This window comes from Otolemur garnettii, unplaced genomic scaffold (genome assembly GCF_000181295.1).
Source record: "Otolemur garnettii isolate 467f Iridium unplaced genomic scaffold, OtoGar3 scaffold00114, whole genome shotgun sequence".
NCBI lineage: Eukaryota > Metazoa > Chordata > Mammalia > Primates > Galagidae > Otolemur > Otolemur garnettii.
Genome location: NW_003852509.1, coordinates 6,787,481 through 6,805,041, shown reverse-complemented (window position 1 = coordinate 6,805,041; position 17,561 = coordinate 6,787,481). Strand labels below are relative to the sequence as shown.

Here is a 17,561-nt window from a genome sequence, read left to right as displayed (position 1 = left end):
TAGAGACAGAGTCTCACTCTATTGCCCTCAGTAGAGTGCTGTGGTATCACAGCTCACAGCAATCTCCAACTCCTGGACTTAGGATTCTCTTGCTTTAGCCTCCTGAGTAGCTAGGACTACAGGCGTCCGTCAGAACACCCAGCTATTTTTTTGTTGCAGTTTTGGCCAGGGCCGGGTATATGGGGCCAGCACCCTACCCCCTGAGCCAGAGGCACTGCCTGGTTTTTCTATTTTTAATACAGATAGAAGTCTTACTCTTGCTCACACTGGTCTCCAACTCCTGAGCTCAAGCCATCCTCTTGCCTCAGCCTCCCAGAGTGCTAGGAATACAGGCATGAGCCATCTTACACAGCCCAAAATCTTAACATCTTAAAATAGCAAAGATTTATTTCTTACTCATGCCACATGCCCAGTGAGGGTCAGTGAGAGGCTTTGTTCTGACTTGCATTCACTTAAAGGTCTGTGATTTGTGAGGCAAATAACTGCTGGCTTTCAAACCTTCCGTATTTCATAAATATGAGCAAAGCAAGTCACATGGCTAAACCTAATGTTAAGGAGGGGGAAGTATAATCTTATTATATATGTGGAAGGAGAACCAGGAACCACATACACAGTTATATCCTCAAATAATTTACCTGTGATAATGTTTTGTTTTTGTTTTCATTTTGTATTTTTTATCAGAATGGCTCTTAATTCTTTCTTTTTTGAAAAATCATTTGATCGGGCGGTGCCTGTGGCTCAGTGAGTATGGTGCCGGCCCCATATACTGAGGGTGGCGGGTTCAAACCAGGCGCTGGTCAAACTGCAACAAAAATATAGCTGGGCATTGTGGCGGGCACCTGTAGTCCCAGCTACTCGGGAGTCTGGGGCAAGAGAATCGCCTAAGCCCAAGAACTGGAGGTTGCTGTGACCTGTGACACCATAGCACTCTAACAAGGGTGACAAAGGGAGACTCTTGTCTCTAAAAAAAAAGAAAATAATAATTTGATCAACAACAGGCCCACACGAGAAAAACAATTAAATTAAAATTAATTAAAGGGGAGATGGGCTGGATAAGTTCCCACCTATCAGGTACAGATGTGAGTACGTGGCACACTTCCTGGGTGAAGGACTCCACTACAACTCAGACTTTGGACTGTACCTTACAAACACAAATAATGTAACCTAATTGTATGTATACTCATATTGACCCAAAATAAAAAAATCGTTTGAGATTCATAGAAGAGTTGTAAAGATAGTACGTGTTCCTAGATACCCTTCACCCAACTTCCTGCAATGTTAGCATTTTACACACCTCTCCTATATTAATCAGAACTAGGAAATTAATGTTTGTACAATGGTACTAATTTGGATTTCCCCAGTTTTCCCACTCATGTCCTTATTTTGTCCAGCATCCAGTCCAGGATCCCACATTGCATTTAGTCATCGAGTCTCCACAGTCTCTTCCAACTGTGACTATTTTTCAGTCTTTTTATAACCTTGAAGCTTTTTTTTTTTTCTGGTGGGAACCGCATGCACACCAGGTATGGTAGCCAAGAGTGGAGTGGACACCCACCATCTATAGCCACCACTCCATGTTAGCTGACCTTGATGCCCCTAGTCTTGATACTTTTGAAAAGAGTCCTGGCCCAGGTGTTTTGTAGAATGTTGCTCAAAATGTTGGATTTTGTCTGCTGTTTTTTTTGTGACTAGACTAATAAGACTGTGAGTTCAAGGGAAGAATGCATGAAACGATGGGTTCTTGTCGCATCTTGTTGGGGGCACGTGTCATTACTTATTTTCAGTGATATTAATTAATGTTATGATCACTATTAAGAGTAATGTGGTATTTGACAACTTCTATTTTTTATTGTATGTACCTTTTCCATACTTTGATTTTTTTCTTTTCTTTTTTTGAGACAGCATCTCAAGCTGTGGCCCTGAGTGCTGTGGTATCATAGCTCACAGCAACCTCCAACTCTTGGACTCAAATGATGTTCTTGGCTCAGTTTCTCTATTTCTAGTAGAGATGAGGGTCCTGTTTTTTTGCTCAGGCTGATCTTAAACTTGAGAGCTCAAGCAGTCCACCTGCCTTGGCCTCCCAAAGCACTAGGATTACAGGCATGAGCCACTGTGCCCGGCCCCATACTGTTTCAGAAGCAAGTCATTAAGTCCAGCCCATATTCCAGGGGAAGAGAATTAAACCTCCAGAACAGAAAAGCATCAAAGAATTTGGTTTTTTTTTTTTTTTTTTTTTGAGACAGAGCCTCAAGCTGTCCCCCTGGGTAGAGTGCCGTGGCATTACAGCTCACAGCAACCTCCAACTCCTGGGCTCAAGCGAGTCTCTTGCCTCCGCCTCCCAAGTAGCTGAGACCACAGGCGCCACAACCCCCAGCTATTTTTGGTTGCAGCCGTCATTGTTGTTTGGCGGGTCTGGGCTGGGGATTCGAACCCGCCACCTTAGTTGTACGTGGCTGACGCCTTAGCCGGTTGAGCTATAGGCGCCGAGCCAAAGAATTTGTGATCAATAAATTTTAAGATACTTCTTTAAAGCTGAGCAAATATCCTGTTTTACCAACTAATTTTAGTATTCATCCATGGTGTTGACAGCAGCAATTATGCAATTATGACTATGGTTTTCTGTCTTTTCTTTTTTTGAAACAGTTTCACTTTGTCATCCTCAGTAGAGTGATGTGGTGTCACAGCTCACAGCAACCTCAAACTCTTGGGCTTAAGATATTCTCTTACCTCAGCCTCCTGAGTAGCTGGGACTACAGGTGCCTGCCACAATGCCCAGCTATTTTTTGTTGCTGTTTGGCTGGGGCAGGGTTTGAACCTACCACCCTCAGTATTATGGGGCCGGCGCCCTACTCACTGAGCCACAGGCGCTGCCCATCTATAACCTTTTAATATCTTTATTTGGTTTGGGTTTTGTATTGCCTTAGAGAATCAGTTTGCGAAGTATTCCCCTCTTTTATTTTCTGGAAAAGTATGTAAAGTCTACTTTAGTTTTAATAGTGGCATAATACTTCGATGAGTAGATATATTTGACTAACTCCTTATCTGTAGATCTTTCCATGTGCATAAATTCTGCAGTATCGTCTATGTAAACAGGTACATCTGTTAAGTTTTTGGTCAAAGAGTATGTACTTTTTAAATTTTGATATAGATATTGGCAATTTGGTTTCTAAAAAGTTACAGGCTGTTGTTTTCATTTAAACAGATGTCACTGTTATTTAAGGAAGTCTGTCATGTGTGTTCAGCCTTGTTTTTAAACATAATGAGGAATTCTTTGGATTTGACCCAGACTTTAAGGGTCCTCAGATGGAGCAGGGTATGTAAAAACTCATTCTACTTCTGTCCTTTGCTCTTCAATATAATATAGAGGCATCTGACGAGTAGCCCTAGGATGTTAAGCAGTTTACGATTGCTCAATGGGGAAAAGGGCAAGTGAGAAATGTGAATGGGAAAGAAAGGAACAACTCAACCTGTGCTGCCTCTACCCTTCCTGCAATAATACATAACAAATTCCAGTTTGAGAAAAACTGAATCCAATGGAGAAAGACATTAGCCCTTAACAGTGTCCCTCAATGCACAGAGGCTAATCAGAATAGGATCCTGAGTGACCGGCAGCTAGCTGTGGGATACACAGAATAATGGGTATTTTCTGTTTTAGAAATGAAGATGTATTAATGTCAGAAGAAAATGTGAGGGCAGTTCCTGTGGCTCAGTGGGTAGGGCGCTAGCCCCATATACCAAGGGTGGCAGGTTCAAACCCGGCCCTGGCCAAACTGTAACAAAAAATAGCCAGGCGTTGTGGTGGGCACCTGTAGTCCCAGCTATAGGCTGAGGCAAGAGAATCACCTAAGACCAAGAGCTGGAGGTTGCTGTGAGTTGTGATGCCACAGCAGCATACCCAGGGCAACAGAATGAGACTATCTCTAAACAAACAAACAAACAAACAAACAAACAGAAATATGTGCTTGAAGAAGTAAAGTCCAAAGGAACAATGGTAGATTTATACCATTTTTATTATATAAAATATGAAAAAATTCAAATATGTCACACTACTTATTTTCTTGTTTAAAGATCAGATCTTCTATAGCTTATTTAATATCAACATTCACCACAGTTGCGGGAAATTGAACTGAACCTTTAGAAGATATCGCATACGGACCTGGTTGGGATTATAGACAATATATTCATTGTAGTTGAGGGTATAACCCTTTGGATTCAGAATTCCTGTGTCACTTGCTGGTCCTAGGGGCACTGTACTCCCATTCCTGCCAAATGGAAGACAGAATATGAATATCAGTGTCTGGTGCAGAAGCTGGAATGGAGAAAGTAGAAAGTCTTATCTGGCCAAAAGGAATCTTCTAGTCCTCCTGGTTCGGAGTACTTACAGGGTGGTAAAGTGGGCAGGACTGGGAGCCATCTTGCCCAGGCCCTTGGTGCTGTGTTTGCCCTGAAGCAATCCTTCTGCCTTAGGATTGGCCTCTAGGAGCTCATTACACTGACCTAGAGCTACCTGCAAAGCAAAAGATCTTTTAATGACCACATCCTAATAAGAACTGGATGGCTCTAAAGCCAGACAGAAAATTCTATCAGTACTTTCCTCCCCTACATCAGCAGAAATACAATGCAATGAAAATAACACTTGGCTACCCTCCCCACCTATCCTAAGTGAACTTCTTGGTTCTTAGGTCAATGTTTTCTCACTAGAAAAAAAAAGATTATTTCTCACTAGAAATAATAAACTAGAAAATACAGACGTGTTCTTGCCTCACCTCTGACAAGAGCAGTAGTCCTGTATTTTTTAGGTGAGAGGCAAAGCAGTAATTGGCACTCTTGGAAGACATATCTGCAAAGTAGATTCCTTTTCCAAACTGAAATATATAAGCAAACACCAACATTAGCTTCTAACCCATTGTTTAGAAAGAAAGCTCAAACCATTCACCCTGTTTTTCCCTTATCTTAAACACAAGATAGACCCTTCTCCATTTCCTCTCACAATTCTGTTCCAGAGAGGGTAGAAGCACCTGTAAATCTCTCCTTCTGAGGGAAAGGAAGGATATCTCTAGGAATTTAAACAAAGGACAGTAAGAGATAAACCGATTTAATTCTTGGAAAGGGGTACCCACTTAAGGACTGAGGACATTATTGCATCCTTCTCCCTCATGCTCTTCCCAGAGTTCAATTTCACTCACCATGTAACCTGTGATGGGAGCCTCAGGGGGGGCAACTCGAAGCCCATGGCTCAGGATTCCCACCCAGTTGCCCAGTCTGGAACCATGCCATAGCAGCATCCTAAGAAAAAGTCATTATTATTGTACTCTGTTGCTCTCCTGCAAATAGATGCCACATGCATAAAAAAGTCAACACCTTCCTCTGCTCCTCTTGTCTTATAAATTCTGTAATGGTACTTCAGGTAAGGAGTTAGACTCAGACCTGTTCTGAAGGTCTTCTCTGAAGGTTTCTTTCTCACCCTCCTTCTCCACTTCAAAAACATCCAGCAAAGTCATGGTATAGTCTTTGTGTGTGGGAGCATGGGTAGACTGTAGGTACTGGGAAATCACCTGTGGAAAATAATGAAAAAAATGGCCGATGTGGACCCTATAACAGAGTCCTCAGGGCTTCTGGTGTAATTTGGCAGACCTCTCTGCTCCCCAGTGGTGTCACAAGGCAGTTAGAAAGGGTTCCACCCTTCCAAATTCCTAACAAATAAACATTTTGCCTATTAGACAATTTGCTTTTAAGTAGATAAGATAGTGGGATGGAGGAGTAGGTCTTAAGAGTATAAGAGAGTATGAAAAGAAATGATCATTTCTCTTACTTTGAACTCATGACTTTCATGGTCTAGAGGGCGTAAGGCACAATGTAGGTTTTTGTAATGTTGGTCTAATGGGTGTTCTGGGGTTTGTAGCTCTGTTTTCACCAGTTTAATGGCAATTTCAATGTCTCCCAAGGCCTGAGAAGATGAGATACAGAATCAACGTGGGAGGAACCGATAATAAAAGATTAATACTTCCCAATCTATACATATCTCACCTCTAGTAGCTGTACTTTTTCTGACAATTCTTTCTCTGTCCGAATTAGTGGAGGAGTACGGAGTCTACAGATAAGAGAGATAACCCATAATGAGCTCCCAATGTGTGGCTATAAGACCCATAAAATAACAGATGAGTTGGGTGTGGTGGTGTCATCATAGCTCACAGCAACCTCAAATTCTTGGGCTCAAGTGATCCTCTTGCCTCAGTCTCCCAAGTAGCTGGGACTACAGGTGCCTGCCATGACTCCTGGCTAATTTTTTTCTTTTCTTTTTTCTTTTTTTTTTTGAGACGGAGTCTCAAGCTGTCCCCCGGGTAGAGTGCTGTGGCATCATCATAGCTTATAACAACCTCCAACTCTTGGGCTCATGCTATCATCTTGCCTCAGTTTTTTATATTTTTAATAAAGATGGAGTCTTGCTTTTTGCTCAGCTGGTCTCAAATTTGTGAACTTAAGCAATCCACCTGCCTTAGCCTCCCAGAGTACTATAATTATAGGCATGAGCCATGGTACCTGGATGTAAAGAGATTTTAACTTCTAAATAATCCAAAAGGAACATTATATATACTCTGAGTAGGATAAAACAAAGTACATAGATTTTGACACTTGGAACTGGAGTTAAAATTCTTTCTTAGTGAGATTTTTATTGAATTTTACTTATTACTTTATTTTACTATATTTTATTTATGTTATTTCATTTTATTATTGTATATTTTTGAGGTAGGGTCTCTGTTGCCTAAGCTGGACTGTAGTGGTGTCAAAATAGCTCATTGCAACCCTAAACTCCTGGGCAGAGATTCTTTTTTAAATAAGCTGTATCCACATTAAGAAGGAATAGTTTGGTTACAGTCCTGTCTAAAAGCTGAGGTAGACTTGTTGACCACTCAGAGTTATTCTAGGTCACAGGGCTCTATAAAGCAATAAAAGAAACAGAAATAGAATGAAAACCAGGATATAGAATCAACAAAGATAAAATGCATTTTACATATCTAATGTTATTTGAGTTCATAGAAATGGTGCTTCCTAAAGCTACAGATGCTGGTGTGGATGTGGAGAGAAGGGAACACTTTTACACTGTTGGTGGGACTGCAAACTAATATAGCCTCTTTGGAAAGAAGTATGGAGAATACTCAAAGAACTCAAATTATATCTCCCATTTGACCCTACAATCCCATTACTAGATCTTTACCCAGAAGAAAAAAAAAGTCATTTTATCATAAGGACATTGGCACTAGATTGTTTATATTGTTTATCACATATCAGTTTATAGTCACCAAGATGTGGAAATAACCTAAATGGTCATCAACCCAGGAAAGAATTAATAAATTGTGGTATATGTATACCATGGAATACTATTCAGCCATAAAAAGATGGAGACTTTACATCTTTTGTATTAACGTGGATGGAGTTGAAACACATTCTTCTTAGTAAAGTATCACAAGAATGGAAAAGCAAGCATTCCATGTGAAGCCAATAGAGGAACTAATATGTGCCTACATAAGAGAAAAACTCAAGGCTCGGTGCCTGTGGCTCAAGTGGCTAAGGCGCCAGCCACATACACCTAAGCTGGAGGGTTCAAATCCAGCCCGGGCCCACCAAACAACAATGATGGCTGCAACCAAAAAATAGCCAGGTGTTGTGGCAGGCGCCTGTAGTCCCAGCTACTTGGGAGGCGGAGGCAGGAGAAACGCTTGAGCCCAGGATTGCTGTGAGCTGTGATGCCACAGCACTCTACCCAGGATGACAGCTTGAGGCTCTGTCTCAAAGAAAAAAAAAGAGAGAGAAACTCAATTCAATTCAAGATGGGGTGGGGGCAGGCATGGTGGCTCACGCCTGTAATCCTAGGAGTCTGGGAGGCTATGGCAGGTAGACTGCTCTGAGCTCAAAGGCTTGACACCAGCCTGAGAAAGAGTGATACCCTGTCTCTAAAAACAGCCAGGCATTGTGGCAGGCGCCTATAGTCCCAGCTACTCAGGAGGCTGAGACAAGAGGATTGCTTGAGCCTAACAGTTGGAGGTTGCTGTGAGCTATGATGCCACAATACTCTGAGGGTGACAAAGTGAAACTGTCTTAAAAAAAAAACAAAAAAACCAAAGATGGGGTGATGTGGGGATATCGGTGTGCTCCCACTTAGTGGGCACAATGTACGGCACACCTCTTGGGTATGGGACACAACTACAACAGGGACTTTACCTGACAAATGCAAACACTGTAACCTAATTGTTTGTATCCTTATATTAATCTGAAATTTAACAAACGAATAAATAAAAGAAATGGTGCTAGTGTGGTTACAGCCACCAGAAAGAATAGGAAAAAGGATGATATGCCTGAAGGTATTTCACTTGGTTGGATAGTTAGACCTGTTCTTACTTGAGTTGATAACTTCTACTTGGTCAGAGAATACGGCTATTATCAGGCCAGGAGACTGGATCCCATATTTGTAAGCTGATTAAATAGGGTATCTACAAATCATTTTGGCTCTGTATCTGTTTAAGATGGTAATTTCTTTGAGAATAAAATAATTAGGCACGGTGCCCATTGCACAGCCACATACACTAAGGCTGGCGGGTTTGAACCCAGCCTGGGCCCGCTAAACAACGACAACTTCAACAGAAAATAGCTGTAGTCCCAGCTACTTGGGAGGCTGAGGCAAGAGAATCACTTAAACCCCAGAGTGGGAGATTGCTGTGAGCTATGTTGACAAGGTACTCAATCAAGGGTGACATAGTGAGACCCTGTCTCAAAAAAAAAAAAAGAATAAAAGAATTAAAAGATTATAGCTGCTTCACAGACAACACAGTCTGGTTAAAAAAAAAAAGATTATAGCTGCTGCTGATTGATATTGGGGATATGTATGGTTAGAAGAACAACTGAAGTAAGAGCAGAGGCCTTACCCAAAGTCATGTGGGATCCTGGTGTAGAATTCATTGCATGCTTCCACGAGAGCTCGTCCATGCTGGCCAGCCCGAATACAATCCTCAATCTTCTTAAGAGACTGGTAACCTGCCTTGATTTGTGCCACTGTCAACTTCCCTGAAAGCCCAGCCGGAAATCAGACTGCAAATTAGGGTTTTATCCTATAAAATGTACTTATATCCCTGCCCCCGAAAAGATCGTCACCTTTCAACTTTCCAAATAGTTCCTCCTCCCCTATACAACCTCTCACTCCAAATCTCATTTTCTTCATTCAGTACTATCAGCAAGCTTTAAATTATGCCAAGGATGGAATACTCTACTAGAGGAAGTAGGGATTATAAAGAAAGAATTTAGAACAGAATCTGAAGTCCTACCAAGTGGGGCCTTCTTGGTATCATACTTCATTTCTATCATCATCTCTTCCATGGCCTGGACATTACAAATCAACTTTATCAGTTCCTGTACCCGAAGATCTAGCTGTGACTCTGGTTTCAAGGGAGATTTAAGAGATTCTTCTTTTTTTGATTCTTCTTCATCCTATTAGCCAAAAACAAACAAACCACAAACCCCCTATAGATCATTTATAATACCTAATACAATATAAATGCTATATACATGTGTTATACTGTATTGTTTATGGAATAATAACAAGAAAAACATCTGTAAAAGTTCAGTAGAGAAGTAATTTCCTTTTTTCAAATAATTTTGATCTGCAGCTGGTTGAATCCCCAGATGTTCTGGAAGGGTAGACTGGGTAGAACAGTTAATGTTGAATCAACTGTACTGGTTCTACTTCCCACAGTTAGACACTCAGAATAAGTCTAAAAGGCCTTTCTCATGATGTTGTTAAGCATATAGAGATTCTTTATGCTATTACATCTCAAATCTTTTGTCCTAAAAAGTCTATGATTTCTCCATCTTTTGCTATATGATAGTTTTCAGGACAGTTTCAGCATCCTGGCATACCTCAGTTTGTCAAAATACATTTTTTTTTTAGAGACAGAGTCTCAGGCTATTGCCCTGGGTAGAGTGCCATGGCATCACGCTCACAGCAACCTCAAACTCTTGGGCTTAAGCAATTCTCTTGCCTCAGCCTCCCAAGTAGCTAGGACTACAGGTGCCTGCCACAATGCCCTGCTATTTTTTGTTGTAGTTGTCATTGTTGTTTTGCAGGCTCAGACTGAGTTCAAACCTACCACCCTCGGTGTATGTGGCTGGCGCACTGCTGACTGAGCTATGGGCACAGCCAAAATTAAATTTTTTTTTTTACAGTAGTATATAATCAGAAGTAAAGACAACTTTAAATACATTTTAATCAGTTTGATTTTTTATTACCCTTCTCTTGGTCCATAACAAACTTCTGGAAAGAGGGCGTAAGATTTTATAAAAACCTTAGTAAATTAACAAGACTAGAAGGGCACATTCTATTTTAATTCTTATTGTTCTTTTAAGATTACAAATCAGTAAGAGTTAACCCTGCAGTGAGAAATGACTCAAGATATCCAAGTCTGTTCTGGTCTAGGACTGATCTAAGCCACATTTTTACACTTTACCCTGGTTAAGAAGAAACATCTCTCCCCACAAAGGTACAAAGTTTACCTGAGTATTGGTGGCATAGTCCATCTGCAGCATATCATATTTTCCAGGCACCTTTTCAAACTTCTCACGATTGTCCCAATTATTTTGAGTTTTGTCAAAGAATCTGTGGAGCCCAAAGTGGTGAGAAAACCTTAAGAATGTCTGCTACAAAAGATGGACTTAGAATTGGTTCCTTAGACAGAAAATCTCCAAAAAATGTATTTCCTACCACAAAGCTCCTTTACATATTAAGTTTCCATAAATCTGGATTCTAAATTAGGAGATCAAATGGACAAAAAAGCTCTGGAAACAAAGGGAATTTAAAAAAAACGAGAAAGGGCCGGGCATGGTGGCTCACACTTGTAATTGTCGCACTCTAGGTGGCAGAGGTGGAGGGACTGCCTAAGCTCAGGACTTCGAGACCAGCCTGAGTAACAGCAAGACCCCACCTCTAAAAATAGCCAGGTGTTATGGTGGGTACCTATAGTCCTTACTACTTGGAAGGCTGAGGCAAGAGGTTCACTCAAGCCCAAGAGTTTGAGGCTGCTGTGAGCTTTGATGCCACAGCCCTCTACCCAGGGTGACAAAGTGAGACTCATCTCAAAAACAGAAAACAAAAAAACAAAAAACAAACAAAAAAAGGCTCAAAAATGCCATAAAAGCTGTAAGATTTTAAATAAAAGATATCTGTTCATTCCTTTTGCTGAAAGAAAGATGTTCCCATGACTCTAGGAATTTTTTCATCTATATCATAGTAAAAGTTTTAAAAACTCTAGCTGATATTCTCCATCCACCCCCACCCCGAATCTCCTAAATTTGTTAATCATGTGTTAAATATATTAGATTCTTCCATTTGTAGTCACTTTCAAGGTTTTAGTGTGATGTAATCACTAAATAAGGATGCAGTTTGATGTTCCTATACCAGAATGTCAGAATAGAAAGACATTAATATTTAGGCCAAATCACACTTACAAAAATCTTTTTTTTTTTTTGAGCCCAAGTGTCATTGAGTTGCCCTCCGTAGCGTGCCGTAGCATCATAGCTCACAGCAACCTCAAACTCTGGAGCTTAAGTGATTCTCTCGCCTGAGCCTCCCAAGTAGCTGGGACAACAGGCGCCTGCCACAACACCCAGCTATTTTTTTGTTGCAGTTGTCATTGTTGTTTAGCTGGCCCGGGCGGGGTTTGAACCCACCAGCCCTGGTGTATGTGGCCAGCGCTGTAACCACTGAGCTACGGGCACTGAGCTACACTTATAAAAATTACAAAGAAGTGGGCTGCACGTGTGGCTCAAAGAGTAGGGCAATGGCCCCACATGCTGGATGTGGCAGGTTCAAACCACGCCTCAGCCAGAAACTGCAAAAAAAAAAAAAGAAAATCATAAAGAAGATACAGCTAAGAAGAGGGTATTTTTTGGTTCTCATTTTTTAGCACTCACTTTTTCTGAAAGATTTCCTTGGCCTTGTTGAGGTTGCCTGAACAAGCCACCAAGCTGTGCTGCCCCATTTTCCCAACTGCAAAACAAAGGCCACGCGTAAGATGTTGTCCCTGTCCTCCAAACCCAGAATAGTTCCCTAATAGTAATGAGACAGCTCTCTAGGATCTCACTGCTTAACATCTAAGCCAGTGGTTCTCAACCTTCCTAATGCCGTGATCCTTTAATATAGCTCATGTTGTGGTGACCCCCAACCATAAAATTAGTTTCGTTGCTACTTCATAACTGTAATCTTGCTACTGTTATGAATTGTAATGTAAATATCTGATATACAGGAGACCCCCAAAGGGGTCATGACCCACAGGTTGAGAACTGTGATCTAAGCAAAGGGCAGGAAAGGAAGAAGGAAAAGGTGAAAGCACTTAGGGAGCTGATCATATTGATACGCGCGTTACCTGCTAAATGCCAGAGTCTATGAGCACTGCTAGCAGCTGAAATGCAGGAGGGTGGGTGTTCAGGTTTCATGGGAACTTACTAATAAGGATGCCTGCCATTCCAGAATTTCAAAATGCCCAACTCGATTCCCAAGTCTCTCCCGACTTCAGAGCCTCTACTTATGCGATTTAAACCTAGAGGATTCTTTGGCCACTCACTAAGCTGCTTGTGGCTTTCTGAATGACCCATAAAATCATAATAAAAGTCATTACCTCGGCCCCATCTCATCCAAACACTGAAGTTTCTTTGGGCATCATCTTCTAATAACTGAATCAGATAGTACTTGTTGTTGTTAAACTGGACATTAGTCTATGATAAGTGAGAGAAAAATGAACAAAAAAGGAGTTTTTTCAACACCTGTTCCCTGAGTTTATAGAAATAAAAAAAAAAAAAGAAGAGAGTTTTGCAAATGGAAGTCATATAGAGCAATGACTTCCTTGATCATAGGTGCTAGTCATTTCCATAAGAAAAAGGTTAGCTTGATCAAGAAAATTAGATTTCTGTAAGGGAAAGGATTTAAAAAAGGAATAGGGTTTATACATTAAACTTTGGTTCTGGGAGATTAAATAGGAGCCTGGAAGCTTCGTGAAACCCTCCATCCAACCTAAAATATCCTGTCGAGATTGGTTCCTCCCGCCTTTATTCTTGCTTTAGCTCCCTTCATACATATTTTTCTAGACCATCTATGCTTTCTGGCTCCCATGCCACTCTCCAGAATTACTTTCCAATTGATGACAATTTTGATGCTTCAAAGGTCTAAAACCATTATGCTCATTTGTTTATATGACTTATTCTTTTTTGTTGTTGTTGTTGAGACAAAAGTTCTACCCTATGCCCTGAGCAGAGTGCAATGGCGTCATAGTTCACTGCAACCTCAGACTCAGGCCGTGGGCATTCTGCTGCCTCAGCCTCCGAAGCTGCTGGGATTCCAGGCGCTTGCTGCAGTGCCTGGCTGGGTTTTTCAATTTTTTCATGAATCGGGTCTCACTCTCGCTCAGACAAGCCTTGAACTCCTGAGCTCAAGCAATCCTCCTGCCTCAGCCTCCCACAGTGGTGGGATTACAGGCGTGAGCCACTGTGCCCCACTAGATGACTTACTCTTTGATAGTTAGTTCTACTTTACAGCTTTGGTTTGTTAGCTGAAGAAATTTGACTATGCGCTGAGTGTAGGACAAAGGTGGGAGGGGACAAAGGACATGTAGAAACCACTGCCACATCTGTTCCATATCTAACCGGGCCTTCCTTGGAGACATGCAGAGAGAATATGACCAATATCTAAAAGGTGGTATCTGTAATAACTTATGCAGAGTGAAGAGAGAGGGCAGTCCATGATAAGCACAGTGGCTAGTGCTGCAAGGCTGAGCCCTGGATACAGAGGGCAGTCCATGATAAGCACAGTGGCTAGTGCTGTAAGGCTGAGCCCTGGATACAGAGGGCAGTCCATGATAAGCACAGCAGCTAGTGCTGTAAGGCTAAGCCTTGGATACAGAGTGTAGTCCATGATATGCACAGCAGCTAGTGCTGTAAGGCTGAGCCTTGGATACAGAGGGCAGTCCATGATAAGCACAGCAGCTAGTGCTGTAAGGCTGAGCTCTGGATACAGAGGCACTCTTTGTTAAGCATGCTTCCCCTTCTATTTCCTGCTTGCTCACATTACAGAGTCATTGGATGTTAGGTCACAAAAAGAACCCTTAAGATACTTTCTACCTGTTCATGATATTATAAGTAGGAGAGTTAACAAAGGAATACTCCTAATGTAATAGTAAAAAATATGTATGCTGGATAAAAAAATTCAGATTTGAAATGATATCCAGGAAATATATTAACTAGGCAAGTATATTACCTAAATTAACAAGAAAAAGACTAATTGAAAAGGAGAAATTTAGGCCTAGCGCAGTGACTCATGACTGTAATCCCAGCACTTTGTGAAGCCAAGGCAGGTGGATTGCCTGAGCTCTGAAGTTCGAGAACAGCCTGAGCAAGAGAGAGATCCTATCTCTACCAGAAACTAGCTGGGCATTGTAGCATGTGCCTGTAGTCCCAGCTACTCAGGAGGCTGAGGCAAGAGGATGGCTTAAGCACAGGAGTTTGAGGTTGCTGTGAGCTAAGACACTATGCCACTCTACCCAGGGGAGGATTGAGTGAGACTCTGTATCAAAAAAAAGGAAAAACTATAGACAAAAGGCAATTTTCCACAGTATATAAAGTTCCTCAAAGCCACTAAGAAAAAGACCAAGATCCTATTAGAAAAAGTGTAAAAGAGTGTAAAAGAATAGAAAATTCACAAGTTCAATAAACGACATGAAATTTTCAAAAACATTTGCTTCTCAAAGAGGACTTTCAAAATAGATGAGAGTGCTCTAGGATTGAGCACTCAGGTATTTAACCCAAACTGGCTGATGTTGCCTCAGCTCCCTTCATACTTCTGAATTAAAGATCTAGACAATGGAATGCTATCACCAATAATTATCAAGAAGAGAGTCCCATAAACAGAATGATTCCTCCTCTTACCTGATTTAGCATGACATCATAGACATCATTTCCTTCACAATACACATGAGCCTAGAGCGGAAAAAAAACAACTGATGTTAGCACAGTCTCAGCTATGAAATCCTAAGTGAGGCTTTAAATTTTCCTATGCCTCACTGAACATGTCATTCTCCAGCTCCATCACTATCTATCTCCAGGGAAAGAATTACAAACATATTTTTCTACACATAATCTGCCATTACTATAATGACTATAATGAAAATATGCTGCCTTTTTCTAATTACAGAAACACAAAAGATTCTGTGTTAAAGGAAAACTGCTCCAGAAGCAATCTTTCTTCTGTTTTCTTCAAATTCTTTATTTATGTATCTATGTATTTATTTATTTATTTTTTAGAGGCAGAGTCTCACTTTGTTGCCTTTGGTAGAGTGCCATGGCATCATAACTTATAGCAACCTCAAACTCTTGGGCTCAAGTGATGCACTTGCCCCAGTTTTTCATTTTCAGTACAGATGGAGTCTCCCTCTTGCTCAGGGTGGTCTTGTACTTGTGAGCTCAAGCAATCCACCTGCCTCAGGCCTTCTACAAATTCCTTCCCTGTTCATTAGTAGCTCATGCCATTCCAGGACAGTTTCTCATTAGAGTGAGAAAACAGTTCCCATGGCTTGGTACCCATAGCTCAGTGGTTAGGGCACCAGCCACATACACTGGGGCTGGCGGTTTTGAACCCGGCTTGAGCCTGCTAAGCAACAATGACAACTACAACAAAAAAACAGCTGGGTGTTGTGGTGGGTACCTATAGTCCCAGCTACTTGGGAGGCTAAGGCAAGAGAATTGCTTAAGCCCAAGAGTTTGAGGTTGCTGTGAGTTATGATGCCATGGCACTTTACCAAGGGTGACATAGTGAAACTCTCTCAAAAAAAAAAAAAAAACAAAAAACAAAAAACATAGAAACAGTTCCCTTGTAACAGTGATATCATTTTCTGGTTGAAAAAGAGAATGAATGGCCAAGTGTGGTGGCTCACACCTGTAATACTAGTACTCTGGGAGGCAGAGGTGGGTGGACTGTTTGAGCTCAGGAGTTCAGACCAGCCTGAGCAAGAGTCAGACCCTGTTTCTACTAAAAACAGGAAAACTAGCCAGGAGTTATGGTGGACGCCTATAGTCCCAGCTACTGCTCAGGAGGCTGAGGCAAGAGGATTGCTTGAGCCCAGGAGTTTGAGGTTACTATGACCTATGATGACACCATGGTATGCTAATCAGAGTGAGACTCTGTCTCAAATAAAAAAAAAAAAAAAAAGAAAGAAAAACAGAACGAAATGTAGAAGGCTGATGGCAAGCCCCCAAAGTAACCATATTAAAAACACCCTGATTATGAACCCCAAGCCCCACTACTCCCACCCTTGGAAAAAATTTATCACCAGCAATATTTTGGAGAGGATTCTTAAATAAATATTAACAACATTCCAAATAGGAATCCTAGTAACAGGGCGGTGCCAGTGGCTCAAAAGGGTAGGGAGCCAGTCCCATATGCCGGAGGTGACGGGTTCAAACCCAGCCCCGGCCAAAAAACGGCAAGACAAAAAAAAAAAAGAAATCCTAGTAACAAAAGAACACTGCTCTCTGAGAAATCAACGGACCAAGGATCACTTCCACAGTCTCTTACCTTTCCCACCTTGGCTGTACATTCTGGGTCCACAGGAGCTTTGCCCTTTAACAGTAAGGCTTTCACAGACTCTGAGGAAAGACAGATATGTACTACTGTTTAAGAATCAAAAGCAGCTGTTGAGGTTAGACAGAAATCTGTCATAAGTGCCCTTCTGAAGCAATTCTGGTCATCTGCCTTCTGTCTCAAATAAAATGAAAATGAAGAATCAAGCAAGTAGATTAGGTTTAGTGCCCACAGTTCAATGGTTAGGGCGCCAGGCACATGCACTGGGGCCAGTGGGTTCGAATCCAGCCTGGGCCTGCTAAACAACAATGACAACATCAACAACAAAATAGCCAGACATTGTGGCAGGCATCTGTACCAGCTACTTGGGAGGCTGAGGCAAGAGAATGGCTTAAGCCCAAGAATTTGATGTTGCTGTGGGTTGTGACACCATGGCACTCTACTGAGGGCGACATAGTAAGATCCTATCTCAAAAAAAGAAAAGGCAGTGCTGTGGCTCAAAGAATAGGGTGCCGGCCCTATATACCAGAGGTGGTGGGTTCAAACCTGGCCCTGACCAACTGCAATAACAACAAAAGAAAGTAGATTAGTCCTGTGATAGACCCTGAGGGAAGAGATTATATAGTCCTGGAAAGAAGAAATAAGAGTTTAAAGAACAAGATAATCAACCTTGCCCCTTCCACAGACCCTCTTGCTGGGCCATGTCCTCTTTGACCTACCATCTTGCTTGTCTTCTGTCCTGTCCTTATTAGCTGCCACTTTTCCAGACATAGGCATCTCTTTTACCCCCTGTCTCTGGCATCTTTGAGTTTTCTTAGCAGGAGGAGGGTCTTCTGGAACTGTGTTACCATTATTAACTTTCTTGGTTTCATTTAATGCGTCAGAAGCTAAGGGTAAGAAGAAAGAGTGAGGAATGAGGACACACTGACTTATGATCCTCCCTTGGAAA

General features: G+C 41.6%; 1 protein-coding gene across 1 annotated transcript in view; it reads right to left on the bottom strand.

Moving 5' to 3' along the window:
• Positions 1-3,992: 3,992 nt before the first annotated feature.
• Positions 3,993-17,561, bottom strand: part of PARP2 (poly(ADP-ribose) polymerase 2) — a 16,805-nt gene continuing 3,236 nt past the window's right edge. Inside the window, exons 2-16 of the mRNA XM_012809837.2 lie at positions 17,332-17,499; positions 16,607-16,677; positions 14,962-15,012; positions 12,663-12,759; positions 11,959-12,034; positions 10,543-10,645; positions 9,318-9,480; positions 8,922-9,060; positions 6,028-6,091; positions 5,813-5,947; positions 5,428-5,555; positions 5,187-5,286; positions 4,767-4,865; positions 4,383-4,507; positions 3,993-4,262 (exon numbers count right to left, since the gene is read on the bottom strand). Of these exons, the coding sequence (XP_012665291.2) occupies positions 4,103-4,262; positions 4,383-4,507; positions 4,767-4,865; positions 5,187-5,286; positions 5,428-5,555; positions 5,813-5,947; positions 6,028-6,091; positions 8,922-9,060; positions 9,318-9,480; positions 10,543-10,645; positions 11,959-12,034; positions 12,663-12,759; positions 14,962-15,012; positions 16,607-16,677; positions 17,332-17,499 (1,679 nt within the window). The 3' untranslated portion in view covers positions 3,993-4,102. The remainder of the gene's footprint in view (positions 4,263-4,382; positions 4,508-4,766; positions 4,866-5,186; positions 5,287-5,427; positions 5,556-5,812; positions 5,948-6,027; positions 6,092-8,921; positions 9,061-9,317; positions 9,481-10,542; positions 10,646-11,958; positions 12,035-12,662; positions 12,760-14,961; positions 15,013-16,606; positions 16,678-17,331; positions 17,500-17,561) is intronic.